Genomic DNA, 24,552 nt, shown 5'->3' on the forward strand with positions numbered 1-24,552 from the left:
ATGGTGAAAAGTGATTAAAAAGACAAACAATATACATTAAAACATTGAGGGAGCACAACTTTATTCCCACCTATAAATTTTTGTTCGATTTTATACCGACTAATTATCACTATTTAAACTATAACCTCTCTTTTTACCGCTCCCTCTATTTCATATTTAAGTTATCTTAGTATTACTGTGGCTTTCATGAGTTAATTTGGTGATATAGATGATGCATGCATGGTTTATAAACTTAATAAATAATATGAAGAAATTTAAAATGAAGACGAAGGGAATACTGCTTAAAGATTTTCTATAGAAGAAGTGTATAGGGGCCGCGTACATTTTTTTTTTTGTGTAGAGGCAGGTTTAATTTATTATTAAAAAAATAGAAAAAGTATATATACATCCTCTCTCTGCGTACGCCTGTTGTGGAGACAAAGAGAAGACAAAGCCGCCTTAAGTTTAGGCGTGCCGCGTGGCACCAGCCACCCGGACAGCGAAGCTCTCCTGCTGTCCTCCACGTCGCGAGCCGTGCACCCACGTGTCCCCCAACCAAAGCTCCCTCCTATCCATGCAAAGCGCAGAGCGGCAGAGGATCGAGCAGCAAATCATTGCTTCTTCTTCTTTCTTTCTCTTCCCATCACGGCATCAGATCGCTGGGGAACTGAATAAGCTGCTGCACAAGATCGAAGAGCAGAGCAGCAGGCTGAGGTTGGGTCGAGGAAGAAGAGACGACGATGGTGGACGTGGTGAACGGCGTGTTCAACTGGGTGGCGACGCCGGCCATGGTCGGCAGCCTGCTGCTCTTCTACCCGCCCTACTACCTCTTCAGGACCGTCTACTCCTTCCTCTCCTACCTCTTCCCGGAGGACCTCACGCGCAAGGTCGTGCTCATCACCGGCGCCTCGTCCGGTATCGGCGAGGTGAGTGACCGACGGCACTCATGGCTCTCTCTCTGCCAGCCTTGGTTTAACTGTTCTTGAATTGATGTAATCCTCATGTCTTGGTTGGCCACGTTTGCAATTGTCTGTGCCTGTCTTGTAGCATTTGTAGCTTGTGTTTTCGTTCGAAGAAGATTGAAAATGTGCAGATGAGTAGACGTTTAATCTACTGCATCTTGTTCTGCTTCTTAGAAATTTGTGATATCTGTCTGGGAATAATTTGAGCATCATGTTACTTGGTAGATCCCAAATTAGGTGTCAGCGCAGTTTCATAAACGTAACAAACTTTACTGTTTAGAATGGTGGATCTTCACTCTGTGAAGATTTAAATGCCAGAAACAGTATCATCCGGTGATGAATTAGTTCAATCATACAGAAGGTTTTAATTCAACACTGGGAAAGATAACTATTATGGGGAAACTGCTAGATGAAACTCTGTTTTCTTTTTTTTTCTTTTTGTAGAGATGAAGGTTATTGTTATGTTTTAACATTCCTTATGGTTGTGATGATGTCTGCAGCAATTAGCATACCAGTATGCACTGAAGCGGGCATCATTGGTTCTTGTTGCAAGAAGGGAATGGAGCCTCCGGAAAGTCGCTGATCAAGCTTTCGAGCTTGGAGCACCTGACGTGATCATTCTTCCAGGCGACGTTGCGAATCCTGAAGACTGCAAAAGATTTGTCCAGGCAGCAATCGATCACTACGGGCGACGCAAGTCTCCAACATCACTGAGTTTTTCAGTAAATTCCTTGCAGCAAAAGCATCATTTCGTTATCTAGTTCAACATTGCACTTGTTTTTCAGTGGACCATCTTGTATGCAATGCTGGCATCGCAAGTGTTGGTGCTTTTCAGGAGATTCCAGATGTTACTAACTACAGATCTCAACTAGTAATAACAACAGAATTCTTGATCTTATTTCTAGCTGTGTTTGTAGTTATTCATGGTCGATAAATTAACCACCCATATGAACTACTTCACTTTCAGGATGTGAACTTCTGGGGTTCAGTGCAGTCAACTTTTGCCGCTCTCCCTCATCTTAAAAGGAGCCGGGGAAGAATCGTTGTTACTGCATCAGCAACCGGATGGAATCCTGTTCCACGGATGATCTTCTACAATGTAAATTAATGTTCTTCTGTCTCAGTGAAATGTGTATGTGACAATATTCAGATTGATGTTTGTTTTTTGCTCTGATGTTTAGGCTGCCAATGCTGCACTCATAAACTTCTACGAGACGCTGCGGACGGAGCTCGGTAGCCAAGTGGGCATCACAATAGTGACACCTGGGTGGATCGAGTCGGAGATGTCGAAAGGGAAGTTTCTCAAGGATCATGGTGAAATGGAGGTTGACCAAGAAATGCGAGATGTAAGAATACCACTTGTCCATTACACAAGTCTTTCTACAGTGACACAGTCACACTAAGGCTCCTTGAGCACAACATAAAACATTCAGGCTTCAATCCCACAGCTTAAAATATTTTTTCATAGAAAGTTCTGGATTATCAATAAATGGGCATAATAGCATAATGAATTCTGAATTTACTGAATTCAGTATATGCGTTGCTATACTTACCTGAACACTGATTACACCATGTATGTTTTCAGGCTCAAATTGGTTTATTTCCAGTGGAGTATGCGAAGAACTGCGCAAAAGCCATGGTGCAAGCAGCTCGGCAGGGCGAGCGCTATCTCACGCTGCCGTCATGGTTCAGCACAATGTACCTGTGGAGGGTATTCGCGCCGGAGATCGTCGAGTTCTGCTACCGCCTCTTGTACATGCACCGCCATGGCGGCAACCAAGCCGACGCACCGAGCAAGAAGATGGCTGAGGCTGGTGCAAAGCAGCTCTTGTATCCGACATCGCTGCGCTCTGCAGAGATCAAGGACGACTGAATGCCCCGTGCTTCTGAGCATCAGCATCGGTACATTGCTCTGAACGAGAACTCCTCTGCAGGTCTGAACCTTCCATCAAAATGGATCATATAGACCAATCTCTGTATGAACTGTGGCTGTGAACATCAAAATAAGTTCTGTGCTAGTCTGAAAGTTTGAATAAGTTCTGTGCTGGTAGTGGGATGTTGTGTTTTTGGTTGATATATATGAACTCTGCATGTTCGGTTTGCTGGTACACGAGTTGCTGTGGAACGGCAGAAGGGACTGTCCTAAGTGTGAAGAACTAAGTAGTTTTTGATAGTGTGAAGGACTCGTTATTAGCAGCAGCTGTTAGTAGTACAAAACTGCTGAATGATGGTTTGCTATTACTGGATATCTAAAATATTATGAGATATTTGCTAGATGGATTTGTAGACATCAGCATATTTTTCCATGACAACTATATATTCGTAAAAATAAAAAATAAGATAATTAATGTAACATAACTAAGCCCATAAACCCGAGAACTAAATTTAACTTAAATGCATCATGTGGTTGGAAGTGATTTTAATTGTTTTGATCAAAAATCATCTCATCATCACATGCAATAATAGAACTAGAGTCATAAAAACAGTATATTAATATGGTACTTGTATGCATCCAAAAATTCTATAAAAATTCTGAAAAATTCCTTGATATGTCAGAAATCAACCCTCAAATTTTCAAAATTTTCCTTCAAGGTTTGCTATCTCTTTGATCTATTTTAATCTCTCCAAAATCCTGAAAAATTGTTAGTAGATTTAAACTTGCTCTCTTCGAAAAATGTATTTAAAAACCTCTTTTAAAAGTTTTGTTTCAGCCAAAGTCTTCTACTAACTTTCTTCTTCTAACAACAAGAGGAGTGGCACACGCTGGATCGCTATCTAACCATTTCTTCTCACCATCCAAAAATCCTTTGCAGCCAAGTCTACTTAGCCTCCAAGCCAGATTTTAAATTTCTTTCAATGACAAGTGGGCTCCACACCCCTAGGACCCATGTGGCAGCCTCTCACTCTCTCCTCATAGCCTCCACCGCCCCCATGGCCAATAGAAGCCTAAGAAACCCCATCATAGCATCAGCCACCTTCTCTCCCTCTCTCAGTCTTTGTAAGCATTTCGTCGAACACTTGGCAGGCGTCTTCCTTGGAGTGGAGAAAACAGCACCCCTAGCTTCCCACCATACCATGCCGAGCCTTCTCCATGAAGCTAAGATGTTAGCCGACGCTGCTGGTGGGTCTAAACACCGTGTCTCCATACCCATCGTCCAGCTCGCGCCATTCTCCCCAATCACCACCCGGGTACCACTCCATTGAAGACGAGGCCGTTCCGACCAAATCACCGCGCCCAGACCGAATCTCCTCCACTACTCGTCCACGACATGCTGCACACGTCCTGACGTGCCTAGCCACCCTATTCCATCGTCGCACGGCTCGAGAACACAGGGACAGAGCTTAGGCCATGGACCGAGCTCACGGGCACCGCGTCCAAACTCCACCTTTAAACAATGTAACGGTTTCGTTATGACCTCTAGGTCACACTCAATATGTAGAGTGTGGCGATACCGACGGGTATCGGATAAACTAGAGCGATCCATATCATGTGGGCTTAAAAGTTGTATAAACTCTGTAGAGTCTAAAACTAATCGATTAGCTGTGCTCACGGTCATGAGCAGCATGGTGAAGTGTCATGAGTATAGTTTGTGATTTTGATAAACTCTTGTGAACTTGGAAAATTGTTGAAATGTTTTGTTGGTAAACTTGAGTAAAGTTCGGTGAATGGTGATAATATGATGGTAAGTGGTGATGATCTATCCTGAGGGGTAGACGTGTGTTATTTATTTATTTACGTTACAAGTTTTACTTACTCTATACTATTGTTAAAAAAAAATCCGTTGAGAAAATATTGTGAACTAAAACTGGCATTTATACAAATTAACCTATACACAGCTTATCCTTGAATATGGCCAACATGTAGCATGCTAGGGTTGTCACCGACTTGCCAGTACATTAATTTGATTAATGTACTGATTTCTTACTTTCTTTTACTTGTTTTTGGCTCAGAACCTGCTGTAGGTATTGACTGTTTGGATGAGAAGTTTGATGCAGCTTGTGATTTTCAGGATGGTTCTAACTAGGGATTTACCCTAGCCGGTTTGCCTATGGGCTTTTGGGTAGCACGCTTACCGCATGAGCTAATATGTATGGCTTGTCGCCAAGTACTACTTAGAACTTATTAAGACTATTATGCTTTATGCTTAGAAGCACTTATGATTCGGATATCGTGCTTGAGATGAGTTATGTTAGACTATGTTGCATTCCTGGGCAACTAGTCCCACATGAGGATGGGTTTGAAATGGTTGAGATAACCAGGGAATATGCCTTTGTTGAGATCGAGTCTCTGGGGTACGCTTTTGGTTGCCACCATCGAGTGGTTGATGGGCGTATGACGTAGATGACTGGCGTGGCTATTCCAATGGTTATGTCTTCTATTTCATATCCAATGGCTTAGAGCCTTTGTAGTGCCCTCTTCAAGACATGTCGGGGTCTGCGATGAGGTTGGATGGTTATCGTAATTATTTAGATTTAATTTGAGGTCCCATCGATCCAGATATTTCACGCTGACATGTCTTGGAGCATTGCACCACCTAGGCTTTGGGACGTCCTCACAATTAATATGTGATATATCACTTCACAAGCATTCACAAGCATAGTGCATAAACTAAAATTCAACTTCTATAATTTGTAACGATAAATGCAAATTAAACTAAACCTAGTATGCAATTTTGTTATTTTTTTATAACATATAGAATTCGAATTTGAAATTTATTTTTATCTTGAGTGATATATCTAAAACTTTTTATTAATATATTCAGTTAATTTTTAAAACTTTTTAATAACTGTTTAAGTACATGAAAAAAAAGTAAAAAGTAGGATATCCAATTGATGAAAATACTTTCCAAAACATTTATGGATAACAACTATGTAGGCATGTAGGTTTCAAGCAACAAAAACTCCTAAAGAAAACTGGAAAGTCAGACAAGCAATTTGGCTCTTGCTAAAACCTCATGCCCAAATAAAAAGTTTGTGGGTTCCAAATTGACAAAACCAACATTCTTATTCACCCAAAAAATCAGTTCCTACCTGAATCGACACTAAAGTGACACCCTGAAATCATGTGTATGAACTGCCACCGTACCATCAACCAGTTAAAATAATCCCTTAGTTTTCAACCTTGCGTCCTGTGACATCGGCAGATATTGATCTCTGATTTAGCTGTTAATTAACCCAGTAACAAGACAGCCAAGCTTGTACAACATGCTTGCTAAAAAGTATGTTGCTTTGTTCTCTCGACAATTGCAGGTACCCTCTACGAAATTTGGAGGTTACTTCGAAATAGCTCCTAGTTCAGTGGAACCAGTGTATTTGTATCTTAAACTAACTACGGAGTAGGCTTCGTCTCGAAGTGTCTGAGGGAGCGGCGGGGCGTCTCGTTCCGCCGCCCACAGCCCGAGCGCCCGCGCACCGTGCCGGCTCGCCCGGTGCCCGAGCTCGAACCAGCCGCGAGGCTAGAGGAGGAATGGAGTTCGTCCGGCCCCCTTTTCCCTCCGATCCCAGTGGCACCAGCCGTGAGTGGGCCCAATAGTCGGGTTTATTTCGTAGTAGGGTCAGGTCCTTTGCTTTATTTAAATTTTTCTATCTTTATGTAGCTCAAGAGGTCGTTGACGTTATGTCTCTTCTCTCGGTGCATAACCTGGTTGTTGATCTCTCGTGGTAATAACTCCGAGTTTTTCCATGCTGTCTTTAACTGGATGTGTTGATTTGCGCTTTAACGGGTTGTGCTGGCCTTGAGTTTCATCTCTGGTGATACATCTGTAGGAACGTCGACCTTTTTACCCACGGAGATGGATTTCCATGGAGTGACTGAATTTTTTTGCTACAGCCAATTAAGCTTCAACTACTCCCTCCATGTGGTAACGTATGACGTTGGCTAGTTTATTTTTTTAACTAGCCAATGTCATACAAAAAATTTGGAGGTAGTACATGGAAGGTCTCTTTTGGATTCGTTTCTTGGCATTCATCTATAGCTATCTGTGGTCTTTAAATCACCATCGTCGTCGTAATAGGTGTCTTCGTCCCAGCGGAAAAGCAGCGAAGTGCCTGAATGTTTTTTTATCTTCTAAGTCCTTTGTTGCAAAAGTCCTGTGCTTATGTTAATTTGGCCATCTTCAAAGGCCCTCTACAAAACGGCTGGTACAGGTAGGTTAATTCTCGGTGTCGAGGAATACTCATGGTATCTGTATTTTTCTTTTCTAAATAAAATACGTGAGTTCAATAAAAACTAACTACGGAGTAATAACTGAAAGAATGACAAGACAATACTAGTATTTAGGCCCTGTTTAGTTCTCAAAATTTTTTCCAAAAACATCACATCGAATCTTTAGACACCTAAATAAAGTATTAAATATACATAAACATTACAACTAATTACATATTTTGGGGAAAATCATGAGACGAATCTTTTGAGTCTAATTACGACATGATTAGCCATAAGTGCTACATTAACCAATATATGCTAATGATAGATTAATTAGACTCAAAAGATTCGTCTCACAGTTTCCAGGCGGAATCTGAAATTTGTTTTTCATTCGTATCTAAAAATCCTTTTCGATATCCGGTCAAACTTTCGATGTGATGTTTTTGCCAAAAAAATTGGGCAACTAAACATCACCTTACTTGGCTTAGGTGGCGTTTATTTCCCAAAATTTTTTTACAAAAACATCACATCGAACGTTTAACCGAATGTTGTAAGGGGTTTTCGGACACGAATGAAAAAACGAATTTCATGACTAGCCTAGAAACCGCGAGATGAATCTTTTGAACCTAATTAATCCATCATTAGCACATGTTGGTTAATGTAGCACTTATGACTAATCATAGACTAATTAGGCTCAAAAGATTCGTCTCGAGATTTCTTCCATAACTGTGTAATTAGTTTTTTGGTTCATCTATATTTAATGCTTTATTTAGATGTCTAAATATTTGATGTGATGTTTTTAGAAAAAAATTTTGGGAACTAACCAAGGCCTTAATATGAATACTTTTGCTTGATTAGTTACGGTTATTTTGACTTTACGACGACCGACGTCAACTCGTTCAGATATCTTTCCGTTATGTTGTGCGGAGCTAGTAAATAAATTATTACTATCCCGATATCTTTAGGGTTTGATTAGGTCTGAAGATTGTTTGGTTACGCGGAGTGTTTGCTGCGGCGAGTAACAAGTCTTATTCTAATCTCTCTAGATAAAGAACATACTATGACATATTAAATGATTAATCTGCCAAATATATATAGATATCTAGTCAAATGTTCACAAAAATGACTACAACCACACCTAAAGATATATCTACTCATTAGAAAAAGCAATCTAGACCAGATTCTTTTCAGCTTATTATATTCTCCGAATTATTCGCTGCTCCACTGTATGAAAAAAATATTTTCTTCTACTGTATTAGGTAGCTTACATATATTCCATTAATTCTATTCATCGAAACAAATACTGCTTCTTTATTTATTTATTTATTTTTTTTGCAACAGCGGCGACTCCACGATATATGCGCGGCGCCCACTGGGTGCAATTTGTGCGTAAACATTAACCGCCCGGTCGTCGCTGTGGTGTCTTGCTGATGACTCGATCCAGCGCGCGATCGATATCTGACGTGGCGCGCACCGCTGACCCGTACGCCTCCGTGCGTCGTCGTCCTCGGCCACCATCGATCCGGCGATCGACGGCGTACGTAGAACACAGTACAACTTGCACACGCATATCGGTACGGCCCGATTAGCCGGCCGGCCGGAGCATCGATCGTACGCAGCTTAATTACTCGACAGTCTCCCAAAGAGACGAGCGAGGTCGTTGCGATGCGTACTTACGTCTTGGCCGCACTAATTAATTGGAATTAATTAAAGAAACTATATATAGGGAAATAGTAGCTAGGGAGGGTTTTTAGGGTGCTAGCTTGGTTGCTATTTTGGGGTTTCTTATATTTTTGTTCAATCGAAATGATTTATCTCTTCCTATGAGCATATCATTAATAGATAAGAAAAATATAATTAATTTGTACTAGTCATCAATTCGATCAGGCCATTTACCAAAGCATGTCAAGTATATGCATCTATGCGATTTGATTTTTTTTCAGTAATTTACATCGTGGAATTTCCTAAATATTCAATCTCATATGAAGTATACTGCATATTTCTTAAAAGAATAGAGAAAAAAACATGACTCTATTTGAAGCCTCTGTTTTTTATGGTGTTAACAAAAATAGAAGTGTTTGGCCTTATATTATCTTATTTTTTCTATTTCATTTATAAACAGTACATATAAACAAAATGAAAAAGATATTTCACTGTCATTGTATTCGATGTTTTAATTTGCAAGTTGGAATATTACTAATACATATTTTAACAATACCAAATCTATAGTCTATAAAAATATTAAATAAGGAAGCATTATCTGCTTGCTTACTAGTATGATACAATAGATGATACTTATAGATTTCAAATGATAAATTACTCTTACCACATAAAAGACTAATATGAACCATACATTATTAGATCTTGACACAATGTACTATTCGAAAGAAAGACGGTGCACCTTAGAAAATTTCAACAGGAGAACCTACCTATGATTAGTTTATCGAACCATTTATCATCCGTGAAAAATACCAAATTTTAGAGTTATCGAGTACAAAATTACTTGAGATAACAAATTTTGCACTAGGAAATATGATATTTTCTGGTATTTTTTAAGAATGTTAAAAATTAGTTTTTCTTAAACATGGTAAAATCAGTGAAAGTAAAACGGGCCTAAAACTTGCACTGGCTCGACGAGTAGAAGCATTTATTAAGTCGTCCAGGGCTCGTGTAATTTCTGCGCCATTTCGCAGCACGGAAGCACGCGTCGTTCTCACGCAATGTGTGGTACGTGCGATCTATAAATACCCCTCGCCCATCGATTGCATGCAACAATTAATTCGAGTTCAAGTTGAACAGGCAGATTAACTAAACAGTACACCGTGAGTTCAAAAAAAAAAAAACAGTATACAGTGATACAATCTTGGTCAACAATGGCGATGATGATTACCAACCAGCTTTTGGTGTTCACCATTGCAATCCTTGTCATCCTCCTCGTGGCTGCACCAGGTAATCAAACAGTTCAACCAAACCATCTATCTTTGCAGTTTAAGAATTTCATTATTCCTGTGATCCCTATCTTTTGGCTTTAATTTATTTATGTGTATAAGCCAAAATTTGAATTTTTAACCTTAAATTTAGAGTGAATTTAAGGATTTTTTCATTGTTGTTTATTTTTCATTCTTTGCTTCTAGGTCCATATAAACATGTATATAAAAGATTTTTTAATTTTCCGGTTGTATATATGTTGTTTGACTTTTTCACCTCGAGAGGCCGAAAAGATGAGCCCACGCTGGTTGCCTGATCAAAGCATCACCATTGTTATTCAGGGGCCATGTCCCAGGAGAGCTGTACTGCACCGTCGAGCATCGACGTCCAGCAGAGCAACACCGGCGAGAAGGTCGGCACGTTCGACACGATGTTCGAGGTGACGGTGACGAACCGGTGCACGTGCGTGGTAAACGCCGTCGTCCTCCGCGCCGACGGCTTCGCGAGCTCGGTGGCCGTCGACCCCATGCTGTTCCGCCAGGCTGGGGACACCGGGTACCTCCTCGGCGACGGCCGCCGCATCCAGAGCGCCGAGTCGGTCACTTTCCAGTACGCCTGGGACCACTACTTCGACATGGCTCCGGCTAGCATGCAAGCTGAATGCTAGCTTAGGACACATTCCATATTCCTATGTTAGAAAAAGGATTATATATTGTTCTTGTTAGAGTTGTGGTTTGATCGACGTATTAGGCTTTAATCTTGTTGTGTACTAAAAGTGGTATGCCCTTGTAGCTATGTTTGTTTCTGTGTACGTGTCTTCGACGTAAGAAGTAATATGATAATATGATATGATATGATATAATAGAAATTAATTTGTATACGACTCCTGGAATAAATGAAGGCGAGTTATGTCATGTCTCTTCATTTACCCTCAAAAATTTCTGAGCTCTGGACAGAACAGAAAACTTGAAATCTTTCTCTTATTTCTACTTACTTTGTAGATCAAGCAGTTCAGTCCATTCAGCATGTTCATATCATCCCTCAAGATATTCCAAACAAGATTTGTTGGAAACATACATCTTCTAGAAATTGCTCTTCTTCAAGTGCTTATAAGGAATTTTTGCGTCAAATGACTTCTTCGGCAAACACTTTACCTCTAGCTGTTTGTGCTTTACTAAAATCTCTTTGGCGCCAAAAAACCATTCCTCCTTAAATAAAAGTTTTTATCTGGAGTATTCTAGCAAAAGCTCTAGCAACCAGAGTCAATCTTAACGCAAGAATTCCTTCTCTTTCTGCAATCTGTGTTAGTTGTGGTCAACTTCAAAATGAAACGCATCTTTTTTTCGGTTGTCCGGTTGCTTGAGTAATTTGGCTTGTTTTCTCCTTCCATTTCAATACTTTAATGCTTCCAACCTCCCATGATTTTGGCTGCAGTTTACTATCTCTCATTCAAACCGTTGCTTCTGAAAATACTTTACAAAGGGTCTGTATTTTGCTCTGGCATATTTGGAAAGCAAGAAATGACAAAATTTTCAACTCAAAGATTATTGATCCTCTGATGATTAACTTTCAGGATGAAGCTATGGCCAACAACTTTGGCTACATTATCCTACAGGAAGATGCCAATGCCAATGCTGCTGAAGATAACCCTTTACTCTTAATGCCTATTTCTCTACCTGCAAGGATACAATGTTTTGTTGACGCTTCCTAGAAAGATAACATAACGGGACTTGGTGTTTTCATTCACTTTTCTTAAACCCAAGAGGCTATTTTTGTTCGAGCTCATTCCCGCAGGTTTTTGTCTCCAATACAAGCAGAACTGGGTGCTCTCTTCTTAGCCTACTCCCTTTGCTCCTACCGGCAAATCCAAGACCCTCTGTTCCTTCTGGACAATAAGAAAATTGCCCAAGCTATTCAACGCAATGACTACAAAGATAGTTCCCCACACTGGTCACTTCTTCCGCTTTGGTTCTGACTTTGCACGATAACAAAAGGTGATCGCATCAATGCTCGTTGGATTCCCAGAGAATTAAACTCAGTAACAAATGATCTAGCTTACAAAGGTCGTTTAGCTTGGGAGCATATCAGCTCAGTTCCTCTTTTATGTGCCATAACCAGACACATACCTTGCATGTTTCCCAATGTCTCTTTGCTAGGGATCTCCCTCAATCCTTTCTGGATGTAACCCTCGCTCATGTTCTTTGCGTTTGAAATAAAACATGAGTTGTTACAAAAAAAAAAACTATCTGGCTTGGTTTGAATAATAGTGTCACAATCAGAAATGATGTATGAAGAAATAACAGCTTGGTGTGGAACTATCAACAGGATTTGTCCTGTTAGAAATTAATACATGCATGCAGAAAACACATTTTTTACATTTTAATTTTATATTTCCATATTCTTGATGGTTGCTATCTTCTCAGGGTTTATAAAACCAATAAGAACACACCGGTTTTTATGAAAACCATACCACCCAGGTTCACTTGAGAATAAGATCAAGCTACCCGGATTTTTGGTTATGTTCAAATGATTTTAAACTGGAATATGTGGGGAGTAAGTTGTTGTTGGTTCTTAAGAAACAGTTCAGTGAACCCAGGTTTAGTTTATTGAGAAAAACGCCAAGAAACAAGTTGCCCATGACAAGAACGAAGCATGTTGAAGAAGACAAAGGCCTCACCGAACAACAAAACAAGAAGCCTATAAAACTGAAATAAACCGTCAACGGTCATCAATGCACATGTAGCCTCCCCAAAGCAACACCCACGGGAAGGATACAACGTGGAATATCGCCGTCGCTCGTCCAAAGGTCGGAACAAGGTTTTCACCTAGCTAGGAAATTATGGGGCATGAAAGAGAACGGTAAGACAACACCTCCAAAGAGAAAAACAGCGCCCACGGGCGTTGCCGGCTTGTCTCCACACCACCCACGAAAGCATCCTTCACATTGACGCACAAAGAACAGTCTAAGTCACCTTACAAGCAATCAAATATCAACCAAACCTACGGCAAAGACGGGAATGTGGCCACCCTCGAAACACCAATACACCACCATCTCTTGACGCAAGCCGGAGCACCAACCCGCCCTCAAAAGTTCCCCACGACCAGAGCAAGATCCGGCCATAGAACGGGGACAAATCCAAAAGGAGAGAGAGAGCACAGCTGATTGCGAGGAAGACGGACCGCCGTGGATGACAGTCCCATCCGTGCTCCATACCAACGAAAGTCGTTCAGCCATCTTCATGCCCTTGTGGTGGCACCCACGTGCTGCGAAGCTCGCCGCTAGGAGACCACTGCCACCACCGTGCCGAATGGTCGTAGGACAGCCAGATCCGGGCATGCTGGCCACATTGCTCTGAACGATAACTGCTCTGCAGGTCTGAACCTTCCATCAAATGGATCAAATAGACCAATCTTACTATGAACTGTGGCTGTGAACATCAAGATATGTTCTGTGCTAGTCTGGAAGTCTGAATAAGTTCTGTGCTAGTAGTGGCGTGCTGTGTTTTTAACTGACATATATGAACTCTGCATATTCGGTTTGCTGCTAAGTATGAGTTGCTCTGGATTGGTAGGAGTCACTGTGCTAAGATATAGTTTATTGAAGAACTAATCAGTTTTAGATAATGTGAATAAACTATTATGAGCAGCAGCTATTAGTACTATAAAACTGATGAATAATGGTTTCCTAGTACTGGTTATCTGCAATGTTATTAGATATTTGGCTGATGGATTTTCATCCATTATTAGGCATCCACACCTTTTTCCACGCCACCTAAACAGTCATTAAAAAAATAGAGTTTAATACGAGATATATTACTTTATGACTTTCACACGAGTTATAACTAAAAAAACAAACTAAATTCTGTTATTTTTAGTAGATGTCGATTTTGAAAATGTAATTTTATATTTTTTGAGTGATATATCTGATATTAATCTATCATGTGGAAATTTTTATTAATCTATCATATTATTTTTAAAATTTTCTAATAACTATTTAGGTAAAAAAAGTTGATATCTAACCAAATGGTTAAAATAATTCCAAAAAAATATGGATAGCACATATGTGAAAGCGCATCTAGCCTCTAATCGAGTTTTGGATGAATAATGATAATTCAAGTCTTGCATTTTTGTGCTAATGACTTTGTGATGCAGAGAAGTAATTCCGGTTTATCAAGGTTTGCGCAAATTGATTGATCAAAGTCAACCTAAGCGGAGTTTTAACTTGAAAACTTTTTATTTTTGATTTGGGTTGTAGGAACTCCATTAAGAGAGGTCACATGAATCTCCATATGCATCCATGAGTGAGCCAGGTCAGTTCTAGTGTGCTTAGGTTGCTTAGGTTTAAAGATTCAGAGAAGCCAGACCGGATAGTCCTACCCCTTGTTCAGAGTGAACACCTAAGTGTTAGTCGGATGGTCTAGCGCTCTAGCTGGACAGTCCGTCCTTGGCACTTTTCCCAACAGCTACATGACATATGACATGATTATATATTGGAACCTAGTGATCTAGTCGTTGGAGAGGCTTCCAGTTCGAGCCAGTAGAGTCCTAGGGCTATTCTAGCACCTCGCAAGCCTTCCCAACTAGTTCTAACACCATATAGAGTGATTATTGTGAGGATGAAGGCTAAGTATGGGTTTCTAGTTGAAGTGTTCTTGAGTTGCTTTGTTAGAGTTGATGGATGCATATGGGGGCGCTTGGGGCTTATTACTCTTGAATATTGCTCTCTTAGACGGATAGACGTCGCCTGTGAGCATCCAATTGATATGGATTGCCTCGGGAAGTTTTTGAAGGTTCCGCCTACCCTCTCCGCAAGAACATTAGGTAACTTGATTGTGGATAAGCTTGAGCTTTCTTCTAGGAGATTGCTGGGTAGAGCAAATTATGACCTGGGGTTGAGAAGGACCACTTGATCTTGACCTTGTTGGTCAGTCAAGGACCGACTCAACCTAGGGGTGTTATTTGGAGACCCAAGTTGATCTCTTGGGAGAAAGTTGAGTTAGGGAAAGGATTGAGAGATCCCGCTCGCAGTAGCGCTTCAACGTAGAGTAGGATTGAAAGATCCATACTTTGGTAAAAAAAATCCACCGTGTCATTATCTTTCTCTCTATCGTTATCTCTGTTGATTTGGCATCTATCTTCCTCTATCTTTTGAAACCCGACACTGCACATTTCCTGGAACCTCACTGCAAATCAAGATTCTCAGGAATCCCTTTTCACCTGATCAGATGGTCCGGTGTTCATAACCGGACAGTCTAGCCAGAGTTCTCGGTCACAAGCCGAGAGCACCGACCAAACGGTCGGCCCTGTGACCAGATAGTCCGGCCTACTAACCACTGCGATTTGAAAGAAATTTTAGAAACGTCTATTCAACCTCTCTCTAGGCTACTCTTCTGGGATTTCAATACGTAGGTTTCTAGAAAACGCGTAAAGAAAATCTCGACAGCTAGACCAGCAACTAGGCTATTGCTAAAACCCGATGGCCAAATAAAAGTTTTTTGATTTTGAAATTGACAAAACCAATATTAGTTCTTAGACACCAAAAAAGTTAGTTCCTACATGATTTGACACTAAAGTGACACCCTAAAATCATGTGTATTAACTACTGCCTCTGTTTCATAATATAAGATGTCTGACTTTTATCATAATGTAAGATGTTTGATTTTTTTGGTTACACGGTTTGACTATTTGTCTTATTCAAAAATTTAGTATAAATATAAAAAGTGATAAGTCGTGCTTAAAGTTCTTTTGATAATAAAATAAGTCACAAACAAAAATAAATAATATTTTTATAATTTTTTAAATAAAACAAATAATCAAATATTATAAAAAAAGTCAAACATCTTACGTTATGAAACGGTAACGTGGTAATGTAACGGAGGTAGTGCTACCTTCGTCCTGTGACATCAGCAGATATTGACATCTGATTTAGCTATTAATTAACCCAGTAACCAATCAGCCAAGCTTGTACGACATTCTTGCTAAAAAGCATGCTGCTTTGTCTCTCTCAACAAGTACAGGTATCATCTGCGAAATTTGGAGGTTACTTCGAAGGAGATCGTAGTTCAGTGGAACCCGTATCTCGTACCATAAACTAACTACGGAGTAACAAGGAAAGAATGACCAGACAATAATATTTACTTGACTTGCTGTGAATGCTTTTGCTTGACTAATCATGGATTTTGATTTTACGACGTCCGACGTCAACTCGTTCAGATATCTTTCCGTTATGTTGTGCGCAGCTAGTCAATAAATTATTACTATGCCGTGATCGTCTTTGATTAATTAAGTTGCATATTTTAGGGTTTGATTAGGTCTGAACATTATTTGGTTACGCGGAGCCGGAGTGTTTGCTGCATGCGGCGAGTAACAAACAGTCTTATTCTAATATCTCTAGATAAAGAATATAGTATATATGACGATTAAATGATTAATCCTAAGGAGTGTGTCGTATATATCACGATTAATCTTCAACTGCCAAATATATGTAGATATCAAATGTCTTTGCTCGCTGCTTTTCTTGTAAAATGTTCAAAAAAAAAAATTACTACAACCGTATCTAAAGATATATCTACTCGTTAAAAAAAAAAGAAGCAATCTAGACCAGATTCTTTGCAGCTTCTTATATTCTCCGAATTATTCGCTGCTCCACTGTATTATTTATTAGGTTGCTTACTTATATTCAATTAATCCTATTGTGAACGTGTCAAGGACTGGTGCTTCCCACTTCCTCGCCTAACTAACCGGCCTCTGTTCTTTTTTTTTTTTTTTGCACCAGCGACTCAAAGATGATATCGATCTATTACTGCTGAATGATGGTTTTCTATTACTGGATATCTAAAATATTATGAGATATTTGCTAGATCGATTTGTAGGTATCAACATATTTTTCCATGGCACCTAAATAGTCATAAAAATAAAAAAAAATAATAAGATGAATTAATATGTGATATATCGCTCCACAAGCATAGTACATAAACTAAAATTCAAATTTTCTAATTTGTAACGATAAATACAAATTAATCTAAACCTAGTATGCAATTTTGTTATTTTTTGTAACATATAGAATTCGAATTTAAAATTTATTTTTATCTTTTGAGTGATATATCTCAATTATTTTATTAATGTATCTTGTCAATTAAGTACGTGAAAAAAAAAGTAAAATGTAGGATATCCAACCGATTGATGCAAATACTTTCCAAAACGTTTATGCATAACAACTACGCAGGCATGTCTAGCAACCAAAACTCCTAAAGAAAAACTGAAAATTAGTCAGACCAGCAATTTGGCTCTTGCTAAAACCTCATGCCCAAATAAAAGTTTGTGGGTTTCAAATTCACAAAACCAACATTCTTATTCACCCAAAATATCAGCTCCTACCTGAATCGACACTAAAGCGACACCCTGAAATCATGTGTACGAACTACGTACCGTACCATTAACCAGTTATAATTATCCCTTAGTTTTCAACCTTGCCTCCTGTGACATCAGCAGATATTGACATCTGATTTAGCTATTAATTAACCCAGTAACCAATCAGCCAAGCTTGTATGTACGACATGCTTGCTAAAAAATATGTTGCTTTTTATCTCTCGATAATTGCAGGTACCCTCTACGAAATTTGGAGGTTACTTCGAAAGAGCTCGTAGTTCAGTGGAACCAGTGTATTTGTATCTTAAACTAACTTTGGAGTAATAATAAGTAAAGAATGACCAGACAATAGTTTCTACTTGAAATTAATATACTATGAATACTTCTGCCTGATTAATTATGGGTTTTCGACTTTACGACGACCGACGTCAACTCGTTCAGATATCTTTCCGTTATGTTGTGCGCAGCTAGTAAATAGAATATTACTATGCCGTTATCTTTGAATAATTAAGTTCGGTATTCTAGGGTCTGAACATTATTTGGTTACGCGGAGTGTTTGTTGTTGGGAGTAACCGTCTTATTCTAATCTCACTAGATAAAGAATATAGTATGACGATTAAATGCATGGTTAATCTTATAGAGTGTGTGGTATATATCACGATTAATCTTCAACTGCCATATATATATATATATATATATATATAGATATATATATATTATATATATATATATAATAAGACTAATATGTGCACCCCTTACTATAAGCTATTCTACACCCCCCACTCTTTCAAGGCCTCCCAAGGGCACAATCCCACCTCCAACACTCCTCTCAAGGCCCAAAAACCACCCCCACATTGTTTAAATGCTAGTCAAAGGGTTAATCCCGTGGGTTAATCCCGTGGGTCAACCCCTTTATGGGCTTTCTCTCATGTCTATGTAAGCTTACCTCTCGTCTCACAAGAACTGTGTAGTAACACGATGACAAAAATACAGTAACACGATGACTAATTTGCAGTAACAACGTCGAAACATACTCATGAGGGATCTACTTTTTTAGAATAATTTTTTTCAAACAGTATGGTAAAAAAGTTCTTAAAAAATAATACATATGGTGAGAGATAAAGTTGTTTAAAGTTTAAAATCTTAAGAAATATCTATATGTGTGCTAATGATGCGTCTACTATACAGTAATAATGTTATGTTGCTATAAAATATATGTATTGTTACCGCACAATTGCAGTAACGTCGTGATAGATGTGCAGTAACATTGCAAATATACATACAGTAACATGTGTGTTGTACAGTTACAGTAACGGTGTGATAGAAATATAGTAACATCACGATAGAAGAAGTACAGTAACATCATGACTTTATATTGTTGTTACAGTACAACAAATGCATGTGATGGAGCTAAATCTTGTATTCCCAATCTTTAGAGAGCAATATCTCATGTGTTTTATATTATTTTTTCAAAACCGTTTTCACCACATTGGCTAAAGAAATGTGATTTAAAAAACTAGATCCGTCATGACTATATTTTAATGTTGTTAGTGAATTTTATAAGGCATGTTACTGTATTTTTAGCTTCGTGTTACTGCACTTTTCAGATAGACGGGAGTTAGCAAATGTGGGGTGTGGAGAATGGTCAAATGACAGATTTGACTGGGGGAGAGTGCTTTGGCCAGGTTAGAAGAGGGGTTTTGAGCCTTTGGAAGGGGTGGGAGAGGGTTTGGGACTTATGAGTGAAGGGCATAGAATAGCTTATTCTAAGGAGTGCACATATTAGTTTTGCTATATATATATATAGCAAGACTAATGTGTAGACCCTCTTTAGTATAAGCTATTCTACACCCACTCTTCCAAGGCTTTCCAAGGCCTATCCACCTCATACCCTTCTTCGAAAGCCCAAAAACCACCCCCACCTTGTTTAAATGCTAGTCAAAGAGTTAATCCCGTGGGTCAATCTCTTTATGGGCTTCTCTTCATGTCTATCTAAGCTCACCTCTCGTCTCACAGAAATTGTGCAGTAACACAACGATAAAAATACAGTAACACGACGACCAATTTGCAGTAACAACGTCGAAACATACTCATTAAGGATCTGCTTTTTTAGAAAAAAATTTTCAAATAATATGGTACAAAAGTTCTTAAAAAACAATATTTGAGGTGAGAGATAAAGTTATTTAAAGTTCAAAATCTTAAGAAATATCTATATGTGCAGTAATGATGCGCCTCCTATATAGTAATAACGTTATGTTGCTATATAATATATGTATTGTTACCGCACAATTGCAGTAACGTCGTGATAGATGTACAGTAACATCGCGATATACGTACAGTAACACGTGTGTTGTACAGTTGCAGTAACGGTGTGATAGAAATATAGTAACATCACGATAGAAGAAGTACAGTAACATCATGACTTTATATTGTTGTTACAGTACAACTGATGTATGTGAGGGAGCTAAAAATATTGTACTCCCAATCTTTAGAGAGCAATATCTCATGTGTTTTTTATTATTTTTCAAAACCGTTTTCACCACATTGGTTAAAAGAATGTGATTTAGAAAAATAGATCTGTCGACGATCCGGGTCGACACTAAACTTATAGGGTGGCTACCAAGCTCAGAATTCGATGGTTAATGATGAAGAGGAAGCGGGTTTACCCAAGTTCAGGCTCTCGACGTGGCGAGATAATACCTTACTCCTGCTTGGCGATTGTATTGCGCAGATGAATCCCTCTTGCCCTCAAGGGGGCACCCCGTACCCCATATATAGTGGGGGAGGGTTACAGATATGATAGAGTCCTAATCTAGCAAGACTAGGATCTATCCTAATTCGGTTATGGCTAGGGTACGAAATACACGGCATGCAATCCGGTACGTACCGAGCTCCTAACCAACACCGCACAGATATATTCTCCTTCCTATTCGGTACCCCATTGAACGTACATATTTGTACAGTCTCCGGATACCCTCGGCATAGGTATCCCACAGCAGCCACCGGAGTCGTCCATAGCAGCGCAAGTCATCCATGCAGACCGTTGATCATCAGGTGTATCCTAGCGCTTTATGCCTGACGTTATCCGAGTGCTTTTCAGGCGCTCCCCGAGTGCTTCCCGAGTGATCCCGTGTACTCTGGGATGATTGTAGAGGTTGTGGATGGCTCCGAACGGAAGAAGATGCACCTAATATGTGTAGTCCCCGACTCTATGCTTAAATGCGTAATAATTAAACATAGAGTCATCTATGGACTGTTACCTAGCAGGTTTTCTTTTTCTTCCCCGACCCAAGTTGCACTGTCCGAAATGCTTTCGAACCCGAGTGGTTTGGAAATGATTTTGTGTTGTGTTTCCCCAGACATACAGCCTTCAGCTATGTTCTTCCTATGGGATAGGTCGAGCCGACTGGCTTAACCGCTACAGCCGAGTAGTTAGTACCGAGTATATTCGGGTTTACTCAAAGTTTAGGCACATGCTAAAAAGCGCAATTAAGTGCAATGGGCGATATCGAGTGAGGCCTCCCCGAGTGCGGCCATGAGCCCAGAACATAGGCGTACCGTCGATTCCCGATTTGAAGGAAATCACGAATTTCATATTACCGTTATGAAACTCACGACATTCCTTAAAAAAGCATGGTATCGGTTATGCTAGCACCAAAAATCTCGGCCCGCTTTACCCACAGGGGAACATAACAATACTTAGCCCGGTAACGGAATTTTCTAACCGTTAGGCCCAACAGCGGCCCATTTAAGCCTTCCGTTACCCCGTCCGTTCATCTTCTTCTCCGCCGTGCTAATCACTGTAGCCCCAATTTGCTCCAGCGAACTTGCGCTTACCGAACCCTAGCCTCCGCGCCAAGAGCTCCAGCCTGTCCTCTACCCATCGCACTCGCGCTTCCCCTCCAGCCCACTGAAGAAAGCCCCCTGGTGGATTCAGGAAAGACGTTACCGCTGCACGCCTGGCACTCTTCCATCATCTCTGATCAGAATCTCTCCATCCTCTCCGGAGCCGGCCTGATTCAGAGCAAGGAAGTAGTCCGATTCCGTAGTGCTCTAGGTGAGGAGTTTCCTACCCCCGACTCGTGGGAAGTGGTAGTTTTTGAGCCTTTCTTTGAGCGGGGTTTTGGGCTACCAGTGTCCTCCTTCTTCCGGGGTTTGTTGGATTTTTATGGGATCGAACTCCATCATTTGAATCCCAATTCCATTCTTCAGATTGCAGTGTTTGTATACACTTGCGAAACCTTCCTTGGAATCCCCCCTCACTTCAACCTTTTTCACCATTTGTTCGCCGTTAAGCCCCAACTAAACCGGAATCATCCATTGGTGGTAGGCGGCGTCGGCACTCAGCTCCGTGAGGGGAGTAAGAAAGCTTGGATTTCTCTACCCATGAAAACGTCTCTCAAGGGCTGGCATGCGGCATGGTTTTATTGTTCTAACCTTGCCGACTCCCTTCCTCCCTTCGTCGGCCACGCCCCAGTAGCTCGGGAGGCCTGGTCGTCTCTTCCGACTGCTGAGGAGATGCCGCATGTGAATTCTCTTCTCAACCTGATCGAGAACATGAAGACTGCCGACCTAATCGGTGTTTGGGTGATCGACACTTCATCCATCGCCGGATCCAACCCCTTAAGGCCGGGTCTGATTTGCCTTCGATTACATCGGGAGCGACGACCCAACTCGGGAGACCGCGGAGACACTTCGGCCGGCGAATATCCGATCTCAAGCCTGCAAGCTATTTGCTCCGAACACCCTCATCCCGGCCGATGCCTCCGGTCTTCCATCTCCGTTCAATGCTGGGAATGCGCCACCGCCGGTGAGTCCTCCACCTTTCTGAAGATTAGTTTAACACTTCTCGGGTATTCGCCTCGGCCTGCCATGATTTGACTCTTGTCATGCCTGCAGGACCAGCACTAGTTCCTGTCCTAGCTCCCAAGTCGAGCGCTGCCCGTGCTCAAGAGGGGGTCAGAAGCTTCAGTTGACGAGCTGGCCGCCAAGAGGATAGCGTTTGACCCGGACGCCGAACTCGCGGGGCGCTCAAGAATGACAACGCTCCGACCCCGGCTCGCTCTCCAAGCCCACCTCCTTTGAGACGCTTGAGGAGGCCCGCCTTTAGGACGGGATCAAGGTAACAGGACTCAGAATTTTTGTCATGACCCGAGTAGGACTCTTTCGCCGAAGTCATATCACCTAGTTTCTTTGTCAGGAAATCAAGCAACATTGATCCGGCCATACCGACCGAGCTCAGGGACGCTCAGCCCCCTGGTCCAGTGGCAGTCGTGCTTCCCGCCGCCTCACGCTGACCCCGGTCGCAGCAGCTATCCACGTGATGGGGCCGACCACTGAGACGGCTCTAGCGATCGTCCCGGCTGTCACCGCAACGCTGACTATGGAGTCGGACATGCCCGTGGTGCCCCCACCCACAGGCATTGTGGAGCCGAGTGTTGGGGTGTCTGTTCTGCTGATCGTAGCTACAACCTCGGCGACGCTTCCCCCGAGGTCATAAGAGGGCCGCACGGACTGGGCCGGGATCGACCCTTCGGACGACTCCAAGGACATTGCCAAAATAGAGCGATACATCGAGAAGTCGGTGAAGCTCATGAAGGTACGCTTTTTAACTGCTTCCTTGTGTGCGCGACCCTGTTAACTTTTGCTGTGTCGTTCAGGGAATTGAAGCACTCTCGAAGGCGAAGTCGGAGGCCCTTCGGTCGTTGGATCCTTAGTTGAGGAACATGGACACCCTGCGGCAGGATCATGATGAAATCTTGGGGCGGGTGAAGGCCATGGAGAGCCGCCTGCAAGGTGAGATAACCGACCTTCGCGTGGAGCTGGTGTCGAGCACCGCTCGGATCAAACATGCGACGATTTGTCTTTGGTCGTTGTTTCTTCTTTGTAGCTGAAGGTTATCTCTTTTTGCCAGATCAAGACACAGTCTTGGGGGAGTTGAAGAAGGCGAACACCAGGTTGCAGGCCGAGTGCGCCCAGCTGCTGGCGGCGAAAGTCGAGTTTGAGTCCGAGCGCTCCCAGCTGTCGGCCTCGAAGGCCGTGCTAGAAGCCGAATGCACTCGGCTCAAGAAGGCCAAAGACACCGCCATTGCCGAGCTCGTGGGTAAGTTTATCTCTACCCCATCTTTCGTTCCTCCCTTCCGTGTGATTCCTAACTTGTTGCTAGCAGATGCACAGTCCCGGCAAAGTCCGTGGGGGAGGCCGCCGAGGCTAGGGCTCACGAAGCTGAGCTCGCTCATGATCAACTCGTGACGGTTGCCCTTGTCGTCAATCAACATAGACGGGGTGGTCCAGCAGCTGGAGAAGATACTTGCGGCACATGGCACCGAGTTGCGGGAGACGGCGAAGCTAGCATCCAGCCATGCTCTCACCATCGTAAAGTCGTTGTATCCCCAGGTAGAAGTTGATGTCGTCTGCGACGGGTTTGTGGCCGACTGTGAGGAGGCGACAGCGATGAAGTACGTCAACGAGGTGCAGAAGGCTGCGGAGTCGGTCGCAGACAACCTTAGCCTGTAAAGAAGTAGGAGAACCTGTAGTAGTTAACCATGTTCTAGGCGAATTATTGTGATGTGATTTTATTTGATCTATTTGCTTTAGAGTCTTTTGTTGTGGTGTGTTTCGTCGTCATGTGAACTGTTATCCTCTCGGCGTGTGCCTGTCCCAGCATCTCCCGAGTGTTACTCGGTTTGGTGGGAAGCAAGGTGCGGCCGAGCGGATGTGCCACCGCATCCAGACTTCGATTAACCGATAGTTAGAGAGCTCATTGGCAGTAGATTTTATTAAAAAGAACCCGAAGGTAGAGTACATTGTAGCCCCCGACTGGTCTTCTGAGTGGAGACCACTCGGCGAGGGCAGTCGAAGGTTTAAAAAGAAAAAATTACAAGAAATCGACTATGTGTGGAAGGGACGTAGCTGTTCGATATTCCATGAATTCTCCAGCAGCCTTCCGTCTTTCATCCCTAGTCGGTATGAGCTAGGCCGAGTGACCTCGTTTATGACGTAAGACCCTTCCCAGATTGGGGAGAGCTTGTTTCAATCCTTGGTGGTCTGTACTTTACCTAAGACCAGGTCCCCGACTAGGAATGCCCGCCCACAAACATTCCTGTTGTGGTATCGGCGGAGTCCTTGCCGGTAGCGTGCCGACTGGATGGTCGCAGTATCTCTGGCTTC

General features: G+C 41.7%; 2 protein-coding genes across 2 annotated transcripts; both read left to right on the top strand.

The window, feature by feature from the left end:
• The first annotated feature begins 657 nt into the window (after positions 1-657).
• On the top strand, positions 658-2,987 carry LOC102716917 (11-beta-hydroxysteroid dehydrogenase A-like). The gene is made up of 6 exons (XM_006663950.2): positions 658-905; positions 1,442-1,634; positions 1,727-1,812; positions 1,909-2,040; positions 2,123-2,287; positions 2,527-2,987. The coding sequence occupies exons 1-6, from the start codon at positions 720-722 to the stop codon at positions 2,812-2,814; spliced, it is 1,050 nt and encodes a 349-aa protein (XP_006664013.1). The 5' UTR covers positions 658-719; the 3' UTR covers positions 2,815-2,987.
• Positions 2,988-9,915: 6,928 nt separating this feature from the next.
• On the top strand, positions 9,916-10,681 carry LOC102719638. Its single transcript, XM_006664481.2, has 2 exons — positions 9,916-10,035; positions 10,356-10,681. Exons 1-2 carry the CDS (start codon positions 9,960-9,962, stop codon positions 10,679-10,681), a joined length of 402 nt encoding a protein of 133 aa, XP_006664544.1. The 5' UTR covers positions 9,916-9,959.
• The last annotated feature ends 13,871 nt before the right edge of the window (positions 10,682-24,552 follow it).

The sequence above is a fragment of the Oryza brachyantha genome, chromosome 12 (genome assembly GCF_000231095.2).
Source record: "Oryza brachyantha chromosome 12, ObraRS2, whole genome shotgun sequence".
Lineage (NCBI taxonomy): Eukaryota > Viridiplantae > Streptophyta > Magnoliopsida > Poales > Poaceae > Oryza > Oryza brachyantha.

What these genes read in the sequence shown, in the direction of transcription:
- LOC102716917 (XM_006663950.2), top strand. Translation starts at nt 720, where the DNA reads ATGGTGGACGTGGTGAACGGCGTGTTCAACTGGGTGGCGACGCCGGCC. An exon ending in CCTCGTCCGGTATCGGCGAG is followed by an intron (nt 906 to 1,441) that starts GTGAGTGACCGA and finishes TGATGTCTGCAG; the next exon opens with CAATTAGCATACCAGTATGC. An exon ending in CACGGATGATCTTCTACAAT is followed by an intron (nt 2,041 to 2,122) that starts GTAAATTAATGT and finishes TCTGATGTTTAG; the next exon opens with GCTGCCAATGCTGCACTCAT.
- LOC102719638 (XM_006664481.2), top strand. Translation starts at nt 9,960, where the DNA reads ATGGCGATGATGATTACCAACCAGCTTTTGGTGTTCACCATTGCAATC. An exon ending in CCTCCTCGTGGCTGCACCAG is followed by an intron (nt 10,036 to 10,355) that starts GTAATCAAACAG and finishes ATTGTTATTCAG; the next exon opens with GGGCCATGTCCCAGGAGAGC.